The 19,419-nt window shown below is 42.1% G+C and overlaps 4 protein-coding genes across 7 annotated transcripts; 1 reads left to right on the forward strand and 3 right to left on the reverse strand.

The window, feature by feature from the left end:
• Positions 1–579: 579 nt before the first annotated feature.
• On the reverse strand, positions 580–5,532 carry LOC144206560 (uncharacterized). Its single transcript, XM_077731590.1, has 4 exons — positions 5,197–5,532; positions 2,016–2,194; positions 1,513–1,972; positions 580–1,320 (listed from the first exon to the last, which is right to left on the reverse strand). The coding sequence occupies exons 1-4, from the start codon at positions 5,530–5,532 to the stop codon at positions 580–582; spliced, it is 1,716 nt and encodes a 571-aa protein (XP_077587716.1).
• Positions 5,533–5,614: 82 nt separating this feature from the next.
• Positions 5,615–7,944, reverse strand: LOC144206365 (signal recognition particle 14 kDa protein-like). 4 transcript variants are annotated; one of them, XR_013328341.1, is made up of 5 exons: positions 7,813–7,944; positions 7,395–7,468; positions 7,138–7,248; positions 6,629–6,658; positions 5,615–6,045 (listed from the first exon to the last, which is right to left on the reverse strand). XR_013328341.1 is itself a non-coding variant. In XM_077731314.1 (4 exons), the coding sequence occupies exons 1-4, from the start codon at positions 7,834–7,836 to the stop codon at positions 5,956–5,958; spliced, it is 255 nt and encodes an 84-aa protein (XP_077587440.1). In that variant the 5' UTR covers positions 7,837–7,901; the 3' UTR covers positions 5,615–5,955. The 4 variants fall into 4 exon arrangements, 1 of the variants encoding a protein (XP_077587440.1); XR_013328340.1 differs by lacking the exon at positions 7,395–7,468 and having other exon boundaries at positions 5,615–5,751; positions 5,851–6,045; positions 7,813–7,901; XR_013328342.1 differs by lacking the exon at positions 5,615–6,045 and adding an exon at positions 6,066–6,195.
• An 855-nt stretch (positions 7,945–8,799) lies between these two features.
• On the forward strand, positions 8,800–12,719 carry gemin2 (gem (nuclear organelle) associated protein 2). Its single transcript, XM_077731308.1, has 10 exons — positions 8,800–9,070; positions 9,148–9,232; positions 9,839–9,928; positions 10,022–10,081; positions 10,860–10,970; positions 11,049–11,093; positions 11,172–11,240; positions 11,642–11,752; positions 11,852–11,910; positions 12,371–12,719. Exons 1-10 carry the CDS (start codon positions 8,949–8,951, stop codon positions 12,408–12,410), a joined length of 792 nt encoding a protein of 263 aa, XP_077587434.1. The 5' UTR covers positions 8,800–8,948; the 3' UTR covers positions 12,411–12,719.
• Positions 12,720–13,315: 596 nt separating this feature from the next.
• Positions 13,316–19,302, reverse strand: pnn (pinin, desmosome associated protein). Its single transcript, XM_077731720.1, has 9 exons — positions 19,154–19,302; positions 18,063–18,155; positions 17,769–17,840; positions 17,607–17,682; positions 16,908–17,002; positions 16,733–16,808; positions 15,774–15,929; positions 15,027–15,165; positions 13,316–14,931 (listed from the first exon to the last, which is right to left on the reverse strand). The coding sequence occupies exons 1-9, from the start codon at positions 19,264–19,266 to the stop codon at positions 13,751–13,753; spliced, it is 2,001 nt and encodes a 666-aa protein (XP_077587846.1). The 5' UTR covers positions 19,267–19,302; the 3' UTR covers positions 13,316–13,750.
• Positions 19,303–19,419: the final 117 nt, after the last annotated feature.

Raw genomic sequence — 19,419 nt, forward strand, 5'->3', positions numbered from 1 at the left:
CGAACCCAGGTTTCCCTGATGGGAGTCCAGTGAACTAACCTCTGCGCCAACCAGGCAGCTACACTTTTTCTTGTAATCATTTGAGTGTCTTGACAGGAAGTTCACACAAACAACTAAGTGAAAATATGTCGCAGCCGGGACTCGAATCCAGGTCTCCCCGACGAGAGTCCAGTGACCAAACCTCGGCACCACCAAGTGGCTACACATTTCTTTGTAATCATTTGAGTGTCTTGACAAGAAGTCAACAGAAACAACAAAGTGAAAATGTGTCCCAACCGGGAATCGAACCAACACCACCCAGACAAAGTACAGGTGAGTTAACACTGTGCCACAATTGGGCTACGCTTTCCTTTCCCATCATTTGAAGGTCTTGACTACAAATACACAGAAACAACCAAGAGAAAATGTTTCCCGACTGGGATTCAAACCCAGGCCACCCATACAAGAGACAGGTGAGTTAACCTCTGCATCACTGTGTCCCCACTTTACCCTCAAGCAAGGATACTTGTGCAAGTACTTATATAAGTAAAGTCTTACTATAGTATGTCGCCTTTTTAGGGGAGAAAAAGCCTTACTATACTATATACTGACACTGGCACTTGTACTTGTACTGGCACTTGTACTTGTACTGGCACTTGTACTGGCACTTGTACTTGTACTGGCACTTGTACTTGTACTGGCACTTGTACTTGTACTGGCACTTGTACTGGCACTTGTACTTGTACTGGTACTTGTACTGGTACTGGCACTTGTACTTGTACTGGTACTGGCACTTGTACTTGTACTGGTACTGGCACTGGCACTTGTACTGGTACTGGCACTGGCACTTGTACTGGTACTGGCACTGGTACTGGCACTTGTACTGGTACTGGTGCTGGCACTTGTACTGGTACTGGTGCTGGCACTTGTACTGGTACTGGCACTTGTACTGGTACTGGTACTTGTACTGGCACTTGCACTGGTACTGGCACTTGTACTTGTACTTGTACTGGCACTTGTACTTGTACTGGCACTTGTACTTGTACTGGCACTTGTACTTGTACTGGCACTTGTACTTGTACTGGCACTTGTACTTGTACTGGCACTTGTACTTGTACTGGCACTTGTACTTGTACTGGCACTTGTACTTGTACTGGCACTTGTACTTGTACTGGCACTTGTACTTGTACTGGCACTTGTACTGGCACTTGTACTGGCACTTGTACTGGCACTTGTACTGGCACTTGTACTGGCACTTGTACTGGCACTTGTACTGGCACTTGTACTGGCACTTGTACTGGCACTTGTACTGGCACTTGTACTGGCACTTGTACTGGCACTTGTACTTGTACTGGCACTTGTACTTGTACTGGCACTTGTACTTGTACTGGCACTTGTACTTGTACTGGCACTTGTACTTGTACTTGTACTGGTACTTGTACTTGTACTGGCACTTGTACTTGTACTGGCACTTGTACTTGTACTGGCACTTGTACTTGTACTGGCACTTGTACTTGTACTGGCACTTGTACTTGTACTGGCACTTGTACTTGTACTGGCACTTGTACTTGTACTGGCACTTGTACTTGTACTGGCACTTGTACTTGTACTGGCACTTGTACTTGTACTGGCACTTGTACTTGTACTGGCACTTGTACTGGCACTTGTACTGGCACTTGTACTGGCACTTGTACTGGCACTTGTACTGGCACTTGTACTGGCACTTGTACTGGCACTTGTACTTGTACTGGTACTGGCACTTGTACTTGTACTGGTACTGGCACTTGTACTGGTACTGGCACTTGTACTTGTACTGGTACTGGCACTTGTACTGGTACTGGTACTGGCACTTATACTGGCACTGGTACTGGCACTTGTACTGGCACTGGTACTGGCACTGGTACTGGCACTGGCACTGGCACTGGCACTGGTACTGGCACTGGTACTGGCACTGGCACTGGCACTGGTACTGGCACTGGCACTGGCACTGGCACTGGTACTGGTACTGGCACTGGTACTGGTACTGGCACTGGCACTTGTACTGGTACTGGCACTGGTACTGGCACTGGTACTGGCACTGGTACTGGCACTGGTACTGGCACTGGTACTGGCACTGGTACTGGCACTGGTACTGGCACTGGTACTGGTACTGGTACTGGCACTGGTACTGGTACTGGTACTTGCAAGGGTACTGGTACAGGTACTTGCAAGGGTACTAGTACAGGTACTTGCAAGGGTACTAGTACAAGTACTTGCAAGGGTACTAGTACAAGTACTTGCAAGGGTACTAGTACAAGTACTTGCAAGGGTACTAGTACAAGTACTTGCAAGGGTACTAGTACAAGTACTTGCAAGGGTACTAGTACAAGTACTGGCAAGGGTACTAGTACAAGTATTGGCAAGGGTACTAGTACAAGTACTGGCAAGGGTACTAGTACAAGTACTGGCAAGGGTACTAGTACAAGTACTTGCAAGGGTACTAGTACAAGTACTTGCAAGGGTACTAGTACAAGTACTTGCAAGGGTACTAGTACAAGTACTTGCAAGGGCACTAGTACAAGTACTTGCAAGGGCACTAGTACAAGTACTTGCAAGGGCACTAGTACAAGTACTTGCAAGGGCACTAGTACAAGTACTTGCAAGGGCACTAGTACAAGTACTTGCAAGGGCACTAGTACAAGTACTTGCAAGGGCACTAGTACAAGTACTTGCAAGGGCACTAGTACAAGTACTTGCAAGGGCACTAGTACAAGTACTTGCAAGGGCACTAGTACAAGTACTTGCAAGGGCACTAGTACAAGTACTTGCAAGGGCACTAGTACAAGTACTTGCAAGGGCACTAGTACAAGTACTTGCAAGGGCACTAGTACAAGTACTTGCAAGGGCACTAGTACAAGTACTTGCAAGGGCACTAGTACAAGTACTTGCAAGGGCACTAGTACAAGTACTTGCAAGGGCACTAGTACAAGTACTTGCAAGGGCACTAGTACAAGTACTTGCAAGGGCACTAGTACAAGTACTTGCAAGGGCACTAGTACAAGTACTTGCAAGGGCACTAGTACAAGTACTTGCAAGGGCACTAGTACAAGTACTTGCAAGGGCACTAGTACAAGTACTTGCAAGGGCACTAGTACAAGTACTTGCAAGGGCACTAGTACAAGTACTTGCAAGGGCACTAGTACAAGTACTTGCAAGGGCACTAGTACAAGTACTTGCAAGGGCACTAGTACAAGTACTTGCAAGGGCACTAGTACAAGTACTTGCAAGGGCACTAGTACAAGTACTTGCAAGGGCACTAGTACAAGTACTTGCAAGGGCACTAGTACAAGTACTTGCAAGGGCACTAGTACAAGTACTTGCAAGGGTACTAGTACAAGTACTTGCAAGGGTACTAGTACAAGTACTTGCAAGGGTACTAGTACAAGTACTTGCAAGGGTACTAGTACAAGTACTTGCAAGGGTACTAGTACAAGTACTTGCAAGGGTACTAGTACAAGTACTTGCAAGGGTACTAGTACAAGTACTTGCAAGGGTACTAGTACAAGTACTTGCAAGGGTACAAGTACAAGTACTTGCAAGGGTACAAGTACAAGTACTTGCAAGGGTACAAGTACAAGTACTTGTAAGGGTACAAGTACAAGTACTTGTAAGGGTACAAGTACAAGTACTTGTAAGGGTACAAGTACAAGTACTTGTAAGGGTACAAGTACAAGTACTTGTAAGGGTACAAGTACAAGTACTTGTAAGGGTACAAGTACAAGTACTTGTAAGGGTACAAGTACAAGTACTTGTAAGGGTACAAGTACAAGTACTTGTAAGGGTACAAGTACAAGTACTTGTAAGGGTACAAGTACAAGTACTTGTAAGGGTACAAGTACAAGTACTTGTAAGAGTACAAGTACAAGTACTTGTAAGAGTACAAGTACAAGTACTTGTAAGAGTACTAGTACAAGTACAAGTACTTGTAAGAGTACTAGTACAAGTACAAGTACTTGTAAGAGTACTAGTACAAGTACAAGTACTTGTAAGAGTACTAGTACAAGTACAAGTACTTGTAAGAGTACTAGTACAAGTACAAGTACTTGTAAGAGTACTAGTACAAGTACAAGTACTTGTAAGAGTACTAGTACAAGTACAAGTACTTGTAAGAGTACTAGTACAAGTACAAGTACTTGTAAGAGTACTAGTACAAGTACAAGTACTTGTAAGAGTACTAGTACAAGTACAAGTACTTGTAAGAGTACTAGTACAAGTACAAGTACTTGTAAGAGTACTAGTACAAGTACAAGTACTTGTAAGAGTACTAGTACAAGTACAAGTACTTGTAAGAGTACTAGTACAAGTACAAGTACTTGTAAGAGTACTAGTACAAGTACTTGTAAGAGTACTAGTACAAGTACAAGTACTTGTAAGAGTACTAGTACAAGTACAAGTACTTGTAAGAGTACTAGTACAAGTACAAGTACTTGTAAGAGTACTAGTACAAGTACAAGTACTTGTAAGAGTACTAGTACAAGTACAAGTACTTGTAAGAGTACTAGTACAAGTACAAGTACTTGTAAGAGTACTAGTACAAGTACAAGTACTTGTAAGAGTACTAGTACAAGTACAAGTACTTGTAAGAGTACTAGTACAAGTACTTGTAAGAGTACTAGTACAAGTACTTGTAAGAGTACTAGTACAAGTACTTGTAAGAGTACTAGTACAAGTACTTGTAAGAGTACTAGTACAAGTACTTGTAAGAGTACTAGTACAAGTACTTGTAAGAGTACTAGTACAAGTACTTGTAAGAGTACTAGTACAAGTACTTGTAAGAGTACTAGTACAAGTACTTGTAAGAGTACTAGTACAAGTACTTGTAAGAGTACTAGTACAAGTACAAGTACTTGTAAGAGTACTAGTACAAGTACAAGTACTTGTAAGAGTACTAGTACAAGTACAAGTACTTGTAAGAGTACTAGTACAAGTACAAGTACTTGTAAGAGTACTAGTACAAGTACAAGTACTTGTAAGAGTACTAGTACAAGTACCCCGGTTACGAGGCTACCCCGGTTACGAGGCTACCCCGGTTACGAGGCTACCCCGGTTACGAGGCTACCCCGGTTACGAGGCTACCCCGGTTACGAGGCTACCCCGGTTACGAGGCTACCCCGGTTACGAGGCTACCCCGGTTACGAGGCTACCCCGGTTACGAGGCTACCCCGGTTACGAGGCTACCCCGGTTACGAGGCTCTCATGGCTCGCGCGAGCCTCGTACCCGGGGTAGCCTCGTAACCGGGGTAGCCTCGTAACCGGGGTAGCCTCGTAACCGGGGTAGCCTCGTAACCGGGGTAGCCTCGTAACCGGGGTAGCCTCGTAACCGGGGTAGCCTCGTAACCGGGGTAGCCTCGTAACCGGGGTAGCCTCGTAACCGGGGTAGCCTCGTAACCGTGGTAGCCTCGTAACCGTGGTAGCCTCGTAGCCGGGGTAGCCTCGTAACCGTGGTAGCCTCGTAACCGTGGTAGCCTCGTAACCGTGGTAGCCTCGTAACCGTGGTAGCCTCGTACCATGCATAACCTGTACACAAGTACTCGAGGAACAACACCGAGCAACATGGATCCTTCCAGAAATGCACTAGCAGAATAAACACAGACAGTTACCTTTTTGTCACAGAACTTTTATTAAAACAAGTGCAATTTGGTACAAAGTGTGGGACTTTGAGCTTTCTGGAACCGTTGTACTTGCACAATCCAAGTAAAATTATGTGAAACACTGGACTGTTTCAAATAAAGCCTGGAAAGACAAAGTATAATAAAAAAAAAGTCACTTTCAAAGTACTCACTTGAACATAAATAGAAAGGGTGGCCATTGCACAAGAAAATGGGCACCGACCGGACTGGGGTCCCCGACGTCAGTCGTCGTGGCCGATGGAGGTTCTTGCTACCAGATTGGATTGTAAGCTTGGAATGGGATCAGTTCAAGAGCTATGCTTCCAAATTACTGAGTGGCTTTGGTCTTCTTGCTTTTGCACTTCTTGTCTTCCTTCTTCAAGCCGTCGATGTGCGCTCGCAGGAGGTTGGAGTAAGCCTGCAAAAATATCAGTCTGTTACCATGTGAAAGCATTAGCCTGTTTTCACTCCATTTTATATTGTTACAATAAAGCATGTTTGGTTACCGTTTGGATAAAATAAAAGTGTGAACCAGAAGTCTTTGTCTTTAACTTTATTGATGTAAAGTCTACAAGCACAAAAATTGCTCTTAGCGTAATGTTAGGAGATTAAAGCAATATTGGGAGGGGGAAAATTGTAATATTACAAGATTTAAGTTGTTTGGTTTCAAGGGCATCAACTTTTTGTGACAGTGCATGAGCCCAATGTTGCTTTTAGTGTAATCTTAGGGGAAATAAACTCAAAATTATAATATTAAAATGCATTCATTTTTGTGTGTTCCTACATTAAATAAATTGAGCGTTATTCAAGGTCCGCAGACATTACGTCAGCGTGAAAATTGCACTTTTTGGCTTTATCTAATAAAACCTTGAGACCTACTTTATATTGTTAATATACAATAAAATTACAAAATCATCAATTTGAGATTTTTTTTTCCAATGTAAAATGGGTGTCGGTCGCAGTGCAAAAAAAAGGCTTATGGGGGGAAACAAACAACTTACCATTTGAAATTTGATATCTTTGGTGGTGATCTGTAAGTAAGAGGAAATAGGTCAGATTGGAAGAAAATTAACTGGGGTGGGCAAACTTTTTGGCTCAGGGGCCACATTGACTTTAAAATTTTGACATTTGCGTCGGGTCAGCACAAGATACGAAACATAAAAAACTGCATCCATTAACAGTACTAATGAAACAAACAGGAAAAAAGGACTCAAGTATTAACATACTCATCAATCCTCATTAAAGTAAAAAGTATAAAGTACTAAATAAAGTAAATTGGAATGTATTAAGAAATATTAAAATGTAATTTAAAAAAGATAGAGGGGCGATAAAACACGAAATACAAATAAGAGTGGACAGAGCTACTGCCACTGGCTACCACGTGATGGCGCCATTTTGGCAAAAAAACATTTGGACAACGTAGGGGGGCCGGATTAAAAGTCTAACGGGCCGTTTGTGGCCCGCGGGCCATAGTGTGGATTAGACAAACTAAACAAGACGGCGTACTCACCACTGCTAATTTTCTTCTTGCCATCGGAGGCGCTGAGAAGACATTTATTGTCTGTGGGCTCGAAGGAGTCCAAGTGGCCTTTTCTGGGCACTGGCTTCGTCCTGCCGTCACCTGGGAAAGACAACAAATCATATGAGCGATGCAACCATATTTTTAGACATTAGCCAGAACGATCAACGAACATTTTTTCGCATATATTCTTATGAATCTACCACCACCACAAAATAAACTTGATTTCACCAAGAAGGCCACCTTACGCTTTTTTAATGTGATGACAACACTGCCGGAAGATCTGCACTTCTGGAACAAACAGTGTCAGTTCTGTGAGAAACTAAGAGAGCGAAAAAAAAGCACATTTTAGTCGAGACAGCACATACTTGACGTATAAATGTACAATTAAAGAACGACTCCCTTTTGGGTATCATCTGCATAAGCATGTTGCTAAAATTACAAATCATTTCAAATTGATCTCATATTTACGCACCGTCGTCAGGGTTTGAACAAACAATTCAGCGTTTGCCTAATGTGAACTGAATAGTCAGCTGTAGCTAATTACTCAATACCCAACGCCACTCGTGCTAATTTCTTTTTGAAATCCTGATTTTCGACAGCGTTTTAATTGACGAATAATGTGAAAACGACATACATAAAAGGGAAATCGAAGTGGATTCTTACCGAATCGTTTTCAAGCAGCACCATAGTTGAGATTGGAATTGAAAAGTCGGCGTTTAAACCAGCTCACACTGACGACTGTGCACGTACTACCTTGGAGTATTTTCTTTTTCTTCTCACGTCGTCACTTCCGCCAATTTCTTTGACCACACCGCTATCTAGTGGAACGGAGCATATATTACATTCTAAAAACTACCAGGCCCCGCCCAAATAAAAGTGACGCGCTTTAAAGAAGTAGCAATTTTTAATCACGATGGATCACATGCAGTAAATTAACGTATGATTAATAATTAATTAAAAATGTATCATATTGTTGCATATTCATATTTTCATATAAAATGGTTCATATTGTGACAGTTTTCCCCCATATTGCACAGCACTAACATAAACACTGACAGAAAAACCATACTAGTCCGTAGTATATTTGTAGTATATATAAAACACAGTGAAGCCGATAAAATAAAGCATGATTATTTCTGAGGACTTAGTTCACTCAATAGTATTATAAAATATTATCCAATTATAGTTATTATAGTTCCAACTTACTTTCACACTCTGAATCTCCACAGAAATCAGACAGCAATCCATGACATAGTTGTGGCAATATCACTAAAAATATGATTGTTTTCCACAACCTAATATAAACTCGTGAAAAGGTCTTTTTTTTGTTGTTATTTCCACGAGAAAACACCAAGCAAAAATAGATGCCGGTGAGAAGTGACCTTAATAAGTGGAGTTAGTATGTGGACATGTGGCCTCCCCTGGGGGTCCTGGGTTCAAATCCAGGTCAGTCCACCTGTGTGGAGTTTGCATGTTCTACCCGGGGCTGCGTGGGTATTCTCCAGGTACTCTGGTTTCCTCCCACATTCCAAAACCTTGCATGGTAGGCTGATTAGCAACTCTAAATTGCCCCAAAGTGTGTGTGAGTGTGCATAGTTGTCTGTCTTTTTGTGCCCCAATCAGAAGGCTGTCTTTATTAAAGGCATAGCTACAATCAAAACACAGCGCGCAGCTTGATGGCGTCATCAAATTGCGCTCATCGGTGATATTTCTTCCCTGTTAAAAGTTTCCCCCATTGATCTGTAACTGTGTTGTAAATCATTTAACGATTTAATTTACGGATCTAATAGTTAGATAATATGAAATCTGACGTCGAAGATCTAATGCCGCGGCTGCTTCCCATGGATAGCGTTGACCCCTTGACGCCTCTTAACTTGGATGGTCCACCAAGAAACCCGCAAGAGTACCTTCGACAAGTCCAGTATGTACACGTGAAACTAATACATTTTTTACCAATCGCAGAATATAGTATAATATAGAAGTAAAATTCCCTTCCAGGTTAGAGGCAGCATTATATCCAGAAGTGGCAGTTGCTCAGATTGACCCCAAGAAGTTGAAGAAAAAACAAACTATCAACATATCTGTGAGTCAGACGTGTTTTTATTTCTCCTTGAAATGTCTAGTATACGTCTAATTTCCATGTATAAAATGTAGTTAGCCCTGTTGTCAAAATACGAAAAATTTCAACTGCATGTTGTTGGAAATTAGGGTCTTCTAGGTTGCCTCTCAGGAACCCAAATGTGACCCATGTTATCTATAGCTTCTTATAATTAATTACCTTTAGTGTTAAATTGTGATAGGAAGTCGTTACCAATAAATAAATATAAAGATACTCACACATACACTGGTTGGTGATCCTGGTTGATATTTCCTTATCCTGACAAGGGTTAGTTCAATTCTTGCCGTGCGATTGGCTGGCCACCTATTAAGAGTGTCCCCGACCTGGTGCCTGTAGTCAACTGGGATGGGCACCCCCGCGACCTTTGTGAGGATACGCTGTTCAGAAAATGAACTCAGTATTGATACATTTGCAATCAAATATTGTATCTGGGTATAACATTTCCGTATTGATACTTAGATATTTTGACAAGACTATTCTCTGTACACATATGTACTAAACTGCACTCTGTGAAAAACCACATGATCCCATTACATTAGTACTAGTTAATCAAAAGAACATGTTTTCCAGGTGGCAGAGTGCCATGCAGCTCCAGCTGGGTTCTCTCCTAGCCTGGAGTGGCAACAGAAGCAAGTCAGCAATTTTTCCGATGTCAGACAGGTGATACAAAACACACACAACCTACAGCATGTATACTTAAATCTGGATCCCTGTTGTGAAACAGTTCAATCAGTTTGTGTGTTTTGTTTGCAGACTATCACAAAAAACAGACAACGCTGGAGCTGCCAATCGCTTGATGACAACGTCCTAATGGTGAGCTATGAAAATGATTTGAGGTACAGTTGTACCTCTTATTGCCAAATTAATTGGTTCCAGTATTTATTTTGTGAGTTGTATTTTGGGGGAAATACAGCAGTATTGTATCTGTAAATTTTCCAATGTAATCCACAGTCCTAAAAAAAAACCCACCAATTAAACCATTTAAAATGGTGTAACACAAAAATGAGATAAAATAATATTAACGTATTTAACGTATTAAAATAAATAACATGCATGCAAAAACATTTTCTATTCATGCAGGTGCATGAGTGTAAGCTAATGTTAGGCAACAGACAAACATGCATATAAACACATCTAAACACATCTAAACACACATCTGAACACATCTAAAAAACTTAGAATTAAGTAGAACTTACAACCATGGGTGGATAACAAGGGCCTGCTTCTTCATTTTATCCACACCTATAATTTTAAATAAAGATGCTTTAACCACACTCAAAAAAAAAAAAAAAAAATACAGGGAGAGTTGTTGTGAGACAGCCAATGAGATGACAGATGAGTGTAAGTAGATTGTCAAGCAGGGCGTGATGCTACCACGTCAATTTCAAAGTAAAATAACGGTTATGGAAAATGTATTTAAGTCTGGGGGATTTCTTAACTTGGATCTTGTTTTTGTATTTTGGAACAGTAACTTGCATATCAAATGGTTTTGTAACTTGAAAATGTTGTATGTAGAAGCATTCAAAAGTATTGGTTCCCCTGTATTTGTTTCACGTGACTCATAACGGATATCATGTTTATTACTGTGTAGCCAACTCAAGCAGATGAGGAAGGCTGGAAGAAGTTTTGTTTAGGACAACAGATCCTTCAAGATTTGTCGTCCTGTAACACAAGTGCAGAGGAAGGGTTGGACTACAGCAAGGTTGTATTCCACATTAGGAGTATTTTACATATTATTTAGCAACTCATTTTAATCTATTTGAAATTCACAACTGTTCAGGTTGGCTTCCCTCCCCTCCTAACGATCGTCAGCCGGCTCAATCAGGTAAATTTGGTCCAATGCACTTGACTTTACTGTCGCTTCAGTTCAACATCAACATTGGACATATTTGCTTTGTTGCAGTCGACCTTGTTGACAGTGTTGGACATTCTTATCAGTTGGTTTGAAGAAGGAGATTTCATCCCCCAACTGGTGAGATCTCGTCATGCTACTGTATTTTACGGACTATAAGTCGCACACTCATCGTTTGGCTGGGTGAACGACTAATACCCAAATGCGACCTATGTCTTTTTTTCTTTCTCTCCGACCACAACAGCCTGTTTATTTTATTTTAGGTTATAGTTATTTTTTGCGTTAACAGATTTTCTACATAAGCTCATTTTCTCCATTTTAATATTGTTACGTTAACATATGTTGGTTCTTGGTTTCTAATAAAATAAAATGGCATCCAAAACTTAGATTATTTTCCCTCATGATTGCCTTTTATTTGGCCGGTGCAATTTATAGTCCAAATAATACAGCACATATAATCCTAAATCTGCTATGTTAAACTCACCTTATTTGTTTTGTATTTTGGGACATGGGGGTCACAGGGCCGGTGGGTGTATGCACTGTTGGCCTGTTTGGAGAAGCCATTGCTGCCAGAAGCCCATTCTTCAATAAGACAGTTAGCCAGGAGATGTGCGCAGCTGCGGAGCAACCTAGTATGTCATACCAAAAATCTTTAAGTGGATAAAATATTCTCAGAGTAGTGGTTGGACTGGTGTCAAAATGACACCCCTGATGTAACTCACTTTTTGTAGGCAAGTCAAGATGACGACAGCTTGCCGGCTCTCAATCTTCTCATCTGTTTGGTTGGAAGGTATCAGTACAGCTTTTAACCCCTCCATGTCTTTTAACATCCTTTTTTGTACTGTTATTTATCTGTAATGAAAAGAAATATATGGTTCATTCAATGGTTTAACCTCAGAAGCATTGCAGGGGGTGCTGGAGCTTATCCCAGTCAACTTCAAACACCCTAAATTGACTAGGTATGAGTGTGTGTGAATGGTTGTCCGTCTACTTGTCCTGCAATAGGCTATCCACTATTTCATAGTATCTGTAGTTGGGTAGCAGAGGCTCTAGCACCACCTGCGACCCTTGAGGATAAGCGGTATGGACAATGAATAAATGAAACTATAGTTAATGGCAGTGCAAAAGTGAAACCAAAATTCAGGTCTCAATGTGTACAAAGAAAAAAAACATTTTCTAATGAATGAAACAGTAAGCTATGGTTTGATGGTTATAATATAGCAATTTCTGCTTTGCTTCTTTTTTTGTAGATATTTTGAGCAGAATGACCTGGCAGACCAGCCCGAGTGACTTTTGCGGAAGGGGACAAGAGGTTGATAAGTGGCTCCTACCACAAGAACCAAGTTGCCAACTTTCATGTGGACAGATGGACCATTGCAGTCATACAGCTGTCAGATTGCATTAGGCATCTTGGTCATTATTTTTTTAAATATAAGCAGTCAAGTTTTGGTTTGTACCTGGATGATATACAAATCTATAAACCTTGGCAACAGAATGTTTGCTACAGTTCAACCAGGACTTGCAGTGTTTTTAATGATCCATTTCATGTATGATATTTCTAGCCAAAACAAAAATAAAGTTATGGACATTTTCCATGTGCATTGTCATTAACAGACCTGTTCCTGCATTGCACATTTTGGACAGCAGATGCTGCCCAATCTGCAGTAGTTTTACACTAAGATAGATAAAAGTGCTGGAGCCTATCCCAGCTGACTCCAGGCCAAAGGCTGTATCGTAGGATAGCCAATCCCTGGGCACAAGGAGACGGACAATCATCCATTCTCATACCTAGAGGGCAATTTAGAGTGTCCAATCAGCCTACCATGCATGTTTTTGGAATGTGGGAGGAAACGGGAGTACCCGGAGGACACACACGCAGGCCCAGGGAGAACATGCAAACTCCACAGAGGTGGACATGACCTGGATTTGAACCCAAGACCCCAGAACTGAGAGTCTGGCACGCTGAATCACTCACCCCATCAGGCCACCCACCTGAAATAATAAATGACAAAAATAGGGTAATGAGAGAGGTGTTCCTGCCTACACAGGATAGTTATAAAAGTTGGAGCACGACTTGATGACTTTAACATGTGGCAGGTATGCTTGCTAAAAAGTAAATTTGTGGAAAGTGCTGACAATTGTAGAAGTTGCTTAAGAAAAAAATGAGTCAAATGAAAACTAGAAGAACGAATACAAACATTTTCATTTCTCACCTTTAATTTGAAGCAGGTTGGTTGATACAAAACAATGAAAAACATTCTCAAAAACCAATAAATCACATAAGACAACTATGACATGGTTCAGGCGACAGTAGCCAGAAGACGTGCCACTAGTATAACAACATCACAGAGGGCTGGATGGAAAAACAAAATAAAATCAATTTGAAAATAATTCTTTAGAAATCTCCCGCCTTTCTTCCAAACCACATTAAACAGGTCTAATTAAAAACAACAGTACAACACTGTTCCGTTTTCCTAAAATGTTTTATTTTTACTAGGGCCGAATCTCAAACATGTCTAAACGTAAATTGAACGTGCTCTATTGGGTGATCTTAAAAAGAACGTGTAAAATGTGAAGTGTAATTAGTTTGAGTTGCCAACTTTGGGGGACGGAACAGAACGAGACCAAGCTTAGTGTCTTTTGTCCTTCCTCTCCCTGTCTTTATGTTCCCTATCGTCTCGAGAAGACCTTCCCCTGCCTTCGTCGCTTTTCCTCTTTCTCCCTTCCTTGGCATCCCCCCTGCCGCCGCTCCCTCCCTTCTTGCGGTGACTCCTCTCCTCTTTTTTGCCATCCCTGCCCGACGGCCTCCTGCTGCGCTTGCCGTCGTCCCGGCTGCGACTTCGGCTGCTGGACGAGGACGAAGACGAGGAGGAGGACGACGAGCGGCTCGAACCCGAAGAAGACGAAGAGCTTCCGCTGGAGGAGGAGCCGGAGGAGGAAGAAGAAGAACTGCGACTCTTGGCGCGGCCCTTTTTCGACTCCTTCGCCTTCTTCCTCCCCCCGACCGGGTCTTTCTGTCCCTCGGCGAGAGCCGCCGGGTTCCCCGGCCCATCCTGGGTATCGGGCTGAGCCTCAGTAACCGATTCTCCCACGGATTGACTTTGCTCGGCTGCGTTTTGACTGCCGGGCTCCAGTATGTCAGAGGGAGGGGCAGGCGGCTCCTGCCCCGCCGCGTCCAGAGACACTACCTGGAGTGACGGGACTTCCGGGTCGGGGACGGCGGGCGCGCCGAGACGGACGCCGCCGGATGCCTCTTGTTGGGTTGCGGACGCTACTGATTGAGAGGCGAGCTCGGTCTTTTCTGCTTCGAGGTCTGAGGGACTATCTTTACCATCTCCGTCCTGCTCCATTTTACTGGCCTCCCCCTTCTCTTTCCCTACCTCCACCTCCATCTTATCTGCTGACACTGGACCTGCATCCTCCTCTTTTACCTCCCCTAACTTTTCCCCATTCCCGGCTTCCTCAAACTCCATCCCCTCCTCCTCCTCATTCAAGCCTTCCCTACTCTCCCCTTCCTCCAACTCTACTTTCTCAGCAACCTTTCCATCCTCCCCCGGCTCCCCATCTCCCTCCTTCTCCTTTTCCTCCTCTTCCTGATCCTCATCCTCATCTTCCTCATTCTCCTCCCCCCTGCCAGCCCTCTTGTTACCTGTCACCTTGTCTACCTGACCTGCTGGCTTACCCTCCGCCGAGCGCTCCTTCCCTGTCGCCGCCGAGTTGCCATCCAGGTCGCGATTCGGCTGTCGCCGCGGTCGGGACTCCATCTTGTTGATGTGTTCCGTGAACGCTTCGCGCCGCTCTTCGAAGATAACTGAACAGGCACACGGGACAACGATCGTTTTCAGCAATCAAAACATTGCATCCACAGGATAGATCGAAGAGGAAAACAAAAAACACCCATCTGACCGTTTAGTTTCTTGGTGGATTCATCGAGGAGTTTCTGAGTGGCAGAGTACATCTTCCCAGGCAGGTAGAAGATGTGTGGCTTTGTCTTGGTGCGAATAAATTTCACCAGGTGGTTATTGTGGCTGGTCCACTCCTCTTGCTGCAAGAAGAGGAAATGGGCACGTCAGGTAATTTGTTCCCCATGTTAGGCTTCTTCACAGCTAAATTAACCCATTATAGTATAGGGCGCTCATTTGATAGACCTTCTCAGCCAAAAATAAGTGAACACAAATGTGACTAAATCGTGACCATCTTCTCTCAAAATGGTCCTCTTGGTAATTGATCATATATGCCACCATATTAGGCATAAATGTTAGTATCTGCTCATAACTGATTTCTTATCTTCCAATCTTAATTTTTGAGCATGATGAATGAAAAGAACTTTTGTTTCTCAGTATTTAAGTGCCTTTTTTAAATGACAGTGGTGTTATAACAACCCAATATGAAAACTAACTGAATTTTTCAAAATAGTGGCACCAATTAATTTTAATGATGTAAATTTGAGTTTTCCCAAGTGAAAACTGGGCTACTTGATCTGTTTTTTTTGCCTGACACAATAATGGTACTTTCAAAAATTATATTGAGGTGGTGCTCAGGTTTTACCTAGTATGACAAGCCATTCACGGGAGAAGAAACCCAGGGTTGATTATTTAGCTCATTCAGAATACAACTCAACCGAGTTAAAAAAAAGTACAAAATGAATCTTACCAACTGAGCCAATTCGACTTTCTGTTCGAGCAGTCTCAGCTCAGTCTGTTTGGCTCTCCTCTCTTCAAACAACTCCCTTTTCTCGCTTTCCAGCTTCTTTTTCTCAACCTCAGCCTGAACTTCGAGCTTTTGCTCGATCTCAGTGCGACGCTTTTGCTGGGATGACAAGGAAAAAAGGCATCCTTAGTCTTAACGATTTAAGAGCAAATGCATTCATTTCATTAGCTGCCATTGATGGTGATAAACATCCAATCCATTTTGACTGATAGTGCTCCCCGGTGAAATTGGATCGAACGTCTATCACCATCAATGGCAGTAACACTTTAGTCTGGCAAGCCAGCCGGAAGCTGAAGAATCATTGTGATAACTAGAAGTCAGCTCATACATATGAATATACCGATGAAAAAAAAAGAGAAAAAAAATCAGCCAATTGCGAATGTTCAAATATGATTTTGTATGCCAATGTAGAATGCTACAGCTTTTTTAAATAAAAGCACGCTGATTATGAAAAGCAATTAATTTGTTAATGCTACTTTTTGTAACACTCGCCAATAAGTGGAACAAAAAATCAGAATTCAAAAAGACCATGATCCAAACCGTGAACGTAAATTATCCTATTTTATCAGCTATAAATTGGGTGATATTGGCCGACCTTAAAAAAAGTCCATATATTGGCTTGATCGATATACCGTCCAACAATAAATCAGTCGACATTCACCGGAAAGATAATTACCCAAACAGTGAACATAACAGTTATGGATTATTGCAATTACTATTGGCAGTTCTTGGGGGAAAAAAAAGCCTACATATTTGTTAACCTTTAACAATAACTTCGTTTTCGTGGGAGAAATCTATGAGTAGATGATGTAAAGGCAGACTTGCCTGGTCATATAAATATAACAAGTAGCAAATTAACATTTCAGGAATGCACTTAAAGCATGCCTTGTTTTGTTTTTTACCTTCTCTGTACAAACGTTAGACTCCTGTTTAAATTTTTGCAAGGTCCCCATGAGCAGGCCAAACATACGCCGATTCCTAACCAAAGGGAACACACACACAAAAAATGACAACTCTGAATGTGAATTAACAGAAGTCAGACGTAACCAAAGTGTCTCATTGGAGCGTGCCCCCTACCTCTGTTTTCCTTTCTCATCCATAGTCTGATCTTGAATGAGGTCACGGCGTGTTCTTTCCTTGGAGGTAGCTACAACAGACGACTGCAACGCCGGCTAAAAGGTCAAGAAAAGCAAACCAACAGTTGAGAGCTTTCTTCCGATGCAGACAATTTAGCTTCTCTTGTGCTTTTTTTGTGTTTCGCAATGTGCACGTTAAATTTTGGCGGCGCAGAAAAGACGGACGGGCGAGTTGATTTCAGCGATAGCCAAATATGATACCCAGGAAATGTATTAAATAGGGGATAAGTGTAAAAATATGAGATTAAAGTCATAATATTACCAGAATGAAATGATACATTTTAAATTTCCAGGATTACAACTGTAACATGGAAATTGTAAATGGAGATTTTTTTGGGTTTAGGGGCTGACATTTAAGGTAACAAAAACTCAATTTGAATGCCCACTATGCACGGAGATTGAAGTAAAATTAGGAGGGGAAAAAGTAGTAAAATTGGACAATTACTTATTTTTACATTACGTGGAACAGAAGTTGTTCAGGATATAGGAACGTCATGTTTTGGCCACCCAAAGTCGGTGTGAACCCAAAACAGCACTTAAAAAGCGAGCGACTCGTCACGTGACAAAAAGTGGCTGGTCTGAACGCAAAGTGACTGGAATAGAGTCATCTGCGATTGCCTGCATTTTGAACCAGCTTCACCTTTTTGACATCGTCGTCATCCTCGGCGTCGCTGTCGTGGCGCGGATCTCTCTTGGCCCTCTGGTCACCTGCCAGCCTTTGACACAAAAGAGAGAAGACACTGATTTGAAAACAGGATTCAGATATTGGTGGCCAATGAGCACGCTCCAGAACAAAGCACACCTTAACAAGGCTCCATTGATGTCCCTCTGCTTGGCAGGGGGGCCGCCGCTTCCAATGTCAGAGAGACTGCGCCTGAACAAGGACACATCACATGATTTAAACAATCCTCAATAAATTGTGAGGGCAAGAAAAATACATTCAAATTTATATGTGCTCAGAAATGCTCATGTTTCATATGCTGGCTGAAAATCGACTGAAAAGTTTTCAAAGTTATATGTAACACAGTGCATGTAATCTGGAGAGATCAAGTATGTCACTCTCTTCCTACTGAAGCGCATTATTGTTTGTCAATACCTGAGCAGGTTAAATCCTCTTCCTCTACCTCCTCCCAATGCTGCAACTTGAATGCCTGCCATGGGACCACCGAACCGGCGCAGCTGCCCCGGTCTGAAACACAAAAGACAATGTAAACCATTTGCATTGCACCAACGTCTTTGAACTAATGGTGTCAAACATATGGCCTGTGGAAGTTTATTGTGTGACTTGGTAGCTCCTTCATACTGTACGTTCAGAATCAAATGCTTTTAATTCTTTGACATTGTCGGTGTAAAACTGGAATTGTGTGAGTTTTCTAATTGAGTGCATGTACTATTGCACTATGCTCAATTTCTTATCCAGAGTCATATTTGTACTTTCGTCCTCAGCGGTCAAAACTGCGTCATCATCATCACGAGCCAATGAGTTACCAAGGAAGGTTAAAATGCCTCCAAAGCAACAGGGATTAACTTGGAGATGGCCAAAAGTTAGCAGTACGAGACCAACATACAGAGAGAAGCCATAAAATTTAAATAGGAAATGATCCATAAGTAACTATGTGAACAAGTCTTGAAATTACCTATGATACCATACGTGCATATTTATTTTCTATACTCGAGGCAGAGGTAATGATCACTGGATTGGCAGCTTCTATACTTTGGAAAGTTATCACTGCCACTGACAGAGCTAGACGTCAAAGAAATTTGGACTGCAAGTCAAAAATAAAGAGCATCGAAGAAAAAGATAGAAATCACAGCTCGTCCTCCCTGTTTGGGTGAATTGGACGTCTACTGTTGTCCACCATACTGAGAGTCGTAGAAATACAACAAAACGATGACTACCGGGCCTGCCCTCACGAGGTACTTCGATTCCCCGTGCCCTTCGGCGACTACGTATATATAACATAGTTTAGCTATCTTTGTAGTTTAATATTTGTAGCAATAACATAAATGAATAACAAATGTTTGATACGAGCACAAAATTAGATCTCCGACAGAACGCGCGTTTGCTTTCAAGGTAAAGCAACCATGCTAGCACACCCACCCTCGGTAGACTGCAACGTTCGATTTCCGCGTTAAACGGAATGAAAAACTGAAACAAAGGCAGATGTTAAAGTAGTGAAATCTTACCTGGATTCATTGGGATCACGCCCAGTTAATTTACGGATATTATCGTCGACATTTTTCAAGCCTTCTTTGGCTTTTTCGATCTGATCTTGCAAGCTCTGCACTACCACCGCCATCTTGCTCTCAGTAAAGCGCCAATCACATGTTCGTCTTCTTCTACTACGTTCTACTTGATTCATTTTTAAGACATCATATAAATAAGCCTAGAAGTCTATTGGGCTCTAAGGCCGGCGTTGTCAGTTGCCGGCCATTTTGTGTCCATTCCATTA

The sequence above is a fragment of the Stigmatopora nigra genome, chromosome 13 (assembly GCF_051989575.1).
Source record: "Stigmatopora nigra isolate UIUO_SnigA chromosome 13, RoL_Snig_1.1, whole genome shotgun sequence".
Taxonomy (NCBI): Eukaryota; Metazoa; Chordata; class Actinopteri; order Syngnathiformes; family Syngnathidae; genus Stigmatopora; species Stigmatopora nigra.